This window comes from Anneissia japonica, unplaced genomic scaffold, assembly GCF_011630105.1.
Source record: "Anneissia japonica isolate Jap-2015-1 unplaced genomic scaffold, ASM1163010v1 scaffold284709_len978187_cov192, whole genome shotgun sequence".
In the NCBI taxonomy this organism is placed as follows: Eukaryota; Metazoa; Echinodermata; class Crinoidea; order Comatulida; family Comatulidae; genus Anneissia; species Anneissia japonica.
The window spans coordinates 295013-301144 of NW_022757342.1; the positions used below are offsets into that span (position 1 = coordinate 295013).

The window sequence follows — 6132 nt, forward strand, 5'->3', positions numbered from 1 at the left end:
GTGTCTATAGTGTGGTTTAGGTTTTTTTTAATAAAGTTTCAAAAATTTCTATGTATGTGGAAAATGTAGTTGATTACCAAAGGTTACAATTTTTATTTTGAAGACTGCATGGTCTAGGAAGTGTACACTTTTTTATGGGGCAAGTTTCCAAGGGCGGGTTTTCTAGGGGCGAGTTGACTGCCAAAGTGTGTTGCCAAAGTGCGAGCCAGCGTGTTATTTGATCACAAGTGCGAGACATATCACAAGTGTGAGCCAGCGAGCCATGACGTCACGACAATAGATAGAGACGTTAGCCAGTTGTGTGAGGTATTGGCTGAGATTTGTGGAGTACAATTCAAAAAACAACTACAGGTCTAATAATGAATTATTGTGATGTTAAATAGACAATGTTAGCTATCAAAGAGCGACGTTGTTTTTCATTAGGACCTTCGTCTTCAAGGCTAGGCCTATACCATCCTAGCTAGTCTAGGCCTAGAGTAGGATAAGGCTTGTGCGACATGCGGACGTTGGTACGAGTAGGTTAGTCTACAAACGTAATTGATAAAGTAATTGATTTTACCCGGCAGAACGAAAGAAGGAAACTCCGCTTTTCAGTCATCTTAGGCACTCGTTTTTTGACAAACAATGACCTTTCAGAGGTCAAATTGCTGTCAAGAATATGAATTGGCTGCTCCACAGCAATTAATTGTTATTGGTGATTTTAATCTTGACATCTCAAAAGCTAATAATTCTAAGAAGATTAATGATTTTGCTAAACATTGCAATTTTAAACAACTAATTAATGATTATACTAGGATTACTAATAAAACCAAAACTATTATTGATCTTGCATTTGTTTCACATCCTGAAACCATTATTAACTCTGGTGTCCATAGCCTTGGATTGAGTGATCATTCACTTATTTATGTTGTTCGGAAATGTAAGCAGTTTAAACTCCCACCTAGAGTTATCAGATCTCGCTCTTTTAAGCACTTTAATAATGCTGAATTCTTAAAACTATAAACGAAAAACACTGGAATGAAATCACCAAATTTACAGATGTCAATAATGCATGGTCCTTCTGGAAAAATATGTTTCTTGATGTATGTAACAAACATGCACCAATCAAAGAAAAGAGAATCAAAGGATTCTTACCTGAATGGGTGACTAGCGATTAATGCCCCCTTTATCTGTATTTAGTAAGACTGTACCTTTTTTTATTTTGGTTTGGTACAGTAGTTTTCATTTGTCTGCTTTCTTTTCAGTTTTAGACGATCTTGTTGTTTTTGATTTACTTTTGAATTTCATGATTGTAAAAATTTTTTTTTTTTTTTTTCGGATATATTCACTGTATGTACCAGGGCTTCCTTGAAAAGCAGTGCTAGTCACTGAATGGATACCCCCTGGTTAAAGAAAGCTTAAATAAATAAATAATAAATATAATATGTTAATTATTGACTTTCATATTAAAATCTTTTCAAAAAGCCACTTGCTTTCATATCAGTCATCAACGTAGAATTTCATTCATTATGTAAACATTAAATCCTTTGTACATACAATGTATTCTGCCATTCAAGTTAGAATCTTTCATTACGTAAACATTAAATCTTCTCCACGTAACAAGTTAGAACAAAGTGAGAATCTTAATACAGTATTTAACAAAAAATCCTTTTACATACACTCTATAATCATAGTTTTAAGAACATGAAATCCTTTTTATATACACTTTACACTATATATAAACAAGTACGTAAGCTCATACTCTCTGTAAGTAAGTTACAGTTTCTCTTCAATTTTATAAACATTAGATCCTTTGTTTGAACAGTACAAAGCTACAATTTCTCATTATACGAAACCTCATCAAATCTTTTGTACACACAAGAAGCTGTATACCGGTTATGATAATTCATGATAATTTCATTGTCAACAAGATATTTGATATCAATAATTATAACAGACCGAGCACCTGAGCAAACTATTATAATAACATAAAATCTAATATTACTGGTACAGTACATATGGAATCAAAAACCGCTGTAACAAAGAACATCCTTATTCCACAATATTCTGTATGTTATCTTCCATTCTTTCTTATAGTTTAGCTTGTTTTGCTCTTACTTATGTTTACATGTTAAATTTCCCATAAAGAAATGCTCTGATATATAAGTACTCTGTTAAATTAAAGCAATTTAACAACAGTACGCATAGCTCGGGATATCGAAGGTTATAACTCTGGAATGGACATTCTATGTGCCACGCGCCCCTACAAGCTGATTATCACAAAAACCATAGAAACCAAACCATAATTACCCATCAGTGTGTGATATGTGTTAGATTCCATGATAATCCCCTGTCGTGCAGTGATTACAAAGGCCCAATGATATTTTGCACTAACATTAGACTGAAATTATTTTCGTTATTTCAACATTAATTTATAATAAATTAACTAACAATTGAGAGCTATAATTGCAACTAGCATCGGATTGTCGATGCCACAGTAAATATCAAGGAATGTATGCATGCACTATGTTCGCGAACGGAGATGCGTGTCCTGTTGTTGAAATGCCTTGGTTAAATAGTATTTTAAATGATTAATAATTTATATACCGGTAAGACCATTTTCTTAGAATTTTATCATGTTGATGAAAATTATTTTTATTGTTTTGCCAAGTGTTTTGTGTGAGAAACACAATGGAAATAAGTTTTAACTTGCTTGTGTTACCCTCGGAATGCTGTTTTATCATGTTGTTGTATTGCATTGTACTGTACGAATTCCTAATAAAGTCAATCAATCAATCAATACTACTTTATTATTCCTAAACACTTTTTCAGATGTTTTAAGTAAACAGCAATCACTGTCCCCAAATTCAAGTTTATATGCATACCCCAACTGTGATCTAAAGAATGATTGATGGTATTTTATGGAGTCATGTTGTGTGCAAGTTATTATGATGTTCTCCAATTCAACATTTCCATATTTGCCACAAGCAATGGCCACAAAGTGAATGGTACAGGAATCAACTTCAACAATGAGTTTGTTATAGTTTTTTAATTAATAAAAAATGCTCATACTACCAGAGACAAAAAAACAGAACAAATCTAAAAAAAAATCAAATAAATCTCTGAATCGATCATCTAAGAGAATCAATTAACAACTTCATATGAGTCATGAATTGAAAAATAGCCAGTTTTCCTACAAAAATCCATAAACTCAATGGCAGTAGCCATCTGAGTGCCTTCTGACTGAGCCAGTCCCTAATGAGATTTAAACAAAAAATAGGGACCTCTGGATGGCCGGAAATGGTACTCTCAGACTTGAAAAATATGTTTTAAATGTAAAGTTGATAAAATACAATTATTACTATACTCTAAAACCCAAGAAGCGGTTGGCGCATCGGTTGTGGCTTGGACTCCCAACCTTGAGGTCGGGGGTTTGAAACTCTCACTGTGCAAATCACTTGTGTCCTTGGGCAAGGCACTTTATCTACAGTTGCCTCTCTCCACCCAGGAGTACAAGTGGGTACCTGGTAGGTTCCAACACAACTGCGCTGATTAATAGCCGCAATATGGAATAATAATATAATTTAACTTAATAATTTAATTTGGTGTTCAATGTGTTCCATATGTGTTTGATCCAATGACCGGGGTAGTAATGTGAAGCGCTTAGAGGCTTTGTTAAGGCATTAAGCGCTATATAAGAACGACATATTGTTATTATTATTAACTCAATAAACACGCATTTCATTTCATTAGGCCTATTTTTTTTTTGTCCGACTGCCCAACGAGCTCTAGATGGGGGCGGCTTGACCTGTCCGATGGGGGTACTATAAAAATGTATTACTTAAATGGATGGTACTTAGTGAAAACATTAACAACTTTAATGTTTATTAAACTTCGGTGGCAGTTCACAAGCCAAAGAAAAAACCAAATTTGAAATTGTGACTGATGGATAAAATTAGAATTATGCAAATTTGTCGTCACTTACCTTAACCTTTTCGTTATCTGGCTCAATGTGCTGTACAAAAGTCAAATTATTTTGTGCATACTCATGACCTATCATAAAAAGAGAGAATAAGATAAAAAGACAATTCAGTAATATAGTAAGACCAGCATTTTTATAGAAAACATCATAAACATCTTTGAATCTTTGAGTATTGTATAATCATCGTTTTTGCTCTTTACAGTCCACAACGGTCAACATAGGTCAATCAAAACTGATGCAGGTATCTGATTTTTCAGAGTACAGACCAACTGGTTTAGGAACCATATATGGTTCCTAAACCAGTTGTTCTGGACTCAGAAAAATAAAAATATATTGTTCTACTTTCCATCATCTTTTTACTGTGTAGGTCAACAAAATATTGTTGTACTGGTACCTCTAGGATACAATTCCAGGAATATGTCAGAAATATAACCACATCAAAGGTTTTGTGTAATTAAAAAAATTACTGATTTTAAAAACAAACATGGATATAACCATTAACAAAGATTTAACATTTATATAAAATAAAAAATGGTTGAGATATTTCTCAATTATTAAAATTTGTATATTGGAGTGAATCTGCTACTTTGTGTCTAAGATACTTGTCCTAGAATTTTAAAATAATTTTTGTTGTAAAAAAGCTTTAAAAACTAATGCAAACAAGCTAAATAAATGTATTTATAAGTAAACTAGAGCTGGAGCAGGATACCTCAACGCTGTGCTTGAATAACACACAAAGGGCGTCTTCTGTAGCATCTCACTCATCTTTTTGCATTTCATGTTTTAATTTTAATATCATAACTGTCAGTCTTACAAATATTTGAAAACAAGGTTATTCTACGGGCACTTGCTGCGCTTCGACAGTTGCCAACTGATGCAATTCTATGTAGAACGCAATGACACGGTGCATGCGTAACAGATCTTTTTTAACGATGATCCTTTAAGATTGAAACATGATAGAAACCAACCGGCAGAAGGTGTCGCGTCATCTGGCGCTCACAGAAAGCAGAGTTAAGATTTGTTGTACAGTGGTTGTCGCCGGCTTTATACACATTTTGTATGTATGATTATTTTGTTACGGTTAACTTGGTTCTGTCTACTCTAACTTTATGCCTGATATTATGGCCTTGAAAAAAGATTTGGTAAAACAATTCTATGTTTGACTGTTTGACTCATCATACTGTTTAGGCAAAATCGTAATTGTTATGAAGGTGGGGTATTGATTGCTATACCATCAGCTTCACGGTAACACAAGAATCATGAATGTCCACGTTGATAAAAATCTAAGTTTGTGTCCTGAACTTTCATGTTGTTGCCTGTAGGCTTGTTGTTGCATTTGGTTATAGATTTAATTCTCCAGACGAACTTCATGATAAAAAGATACTAGCATCAATTATGTTTCTAAATAGCCTACAGGCATCACTGAACCGTATTATCCTTGTTGAGGATTTTAACCTCCAAGCTTCCGGAACTTTTTTTTTTTTGCCTAACCATTCATAAATCCCAAAGCACTTCCTTTTTTATGTATTTAGCAGTTTGGGGCTCCAACCTGTTAATTCAAAAACTAACTAGGCCTACGTAGGCTGTATACAGGCTATTGGATGGCTATTAGTCTAGGTATGTCAAATTGTTTATCTCTATGTTCCTTTATGGTACTGTTAAGTTTGTGAGGTTTTTCCCAATTTCTCTGGCAGACAGTACACCTTTCAAGAAAAAACGATTGTTACACTTACAAACACAGAATTAAAGTACTCAAAGTATGTCAATAGATTTAAATTTAATCCTAAATTACAAAGGTAAAAGGAAAATGGAATTAGTAATAAAATAGCAATTAAAATAAAACATTTTATGTACATATTCAGTTTTAATGTGTAACACAATAGTTTTATTACCTGGCCACATCAGAGTATCATCTGAAAGCTGACTAACTATATCTAGAGATCGAAGCATTGTTGAGGCTGAACACTCAAACATACGACCTATAAAAAATAGTACTGAAGCATTGGCTGAAGTATATTTAGAAGTTAATATGAATATATAAGTATTATATAAATATAAATAGTATTATATAATATTAAAAAGTTATATATTTAGGAGTTAATAAAGAGAAAATAACACTAAATCAAATGTTACATTTTGTATTTTGATAGTGGGTGTGACTATGAAGATAA

General features: G+C 33.1%; 1 protein-coding gene across 1 annotated transcript in view; it reads right to left on the reverse strand.

Annotated features, from left to right (window-relative positions):
* LOC117124681 (probable hydrolase PNKD) overlaps positions 1-6132 on the reverse strand; it is a 14952-nt gene that overhangs the window by 4713 nt on the left and 4107 nt on the right. The window contains exons 5-6 of the mRNA XM_033271012.1: positions 5854-5940; positions 3965-4032 (exon numbers count right to left, since the gene is read on the reverse strand). Of these exons, the coding sequence (XP_033126903.1) occupies positions 3965-4032; positions 5854-5940 (155 nt within the window). The remainder of the gene's footprint in view (positions 1-3964; positions 4033-5853; positions 5941-6132) is intronic.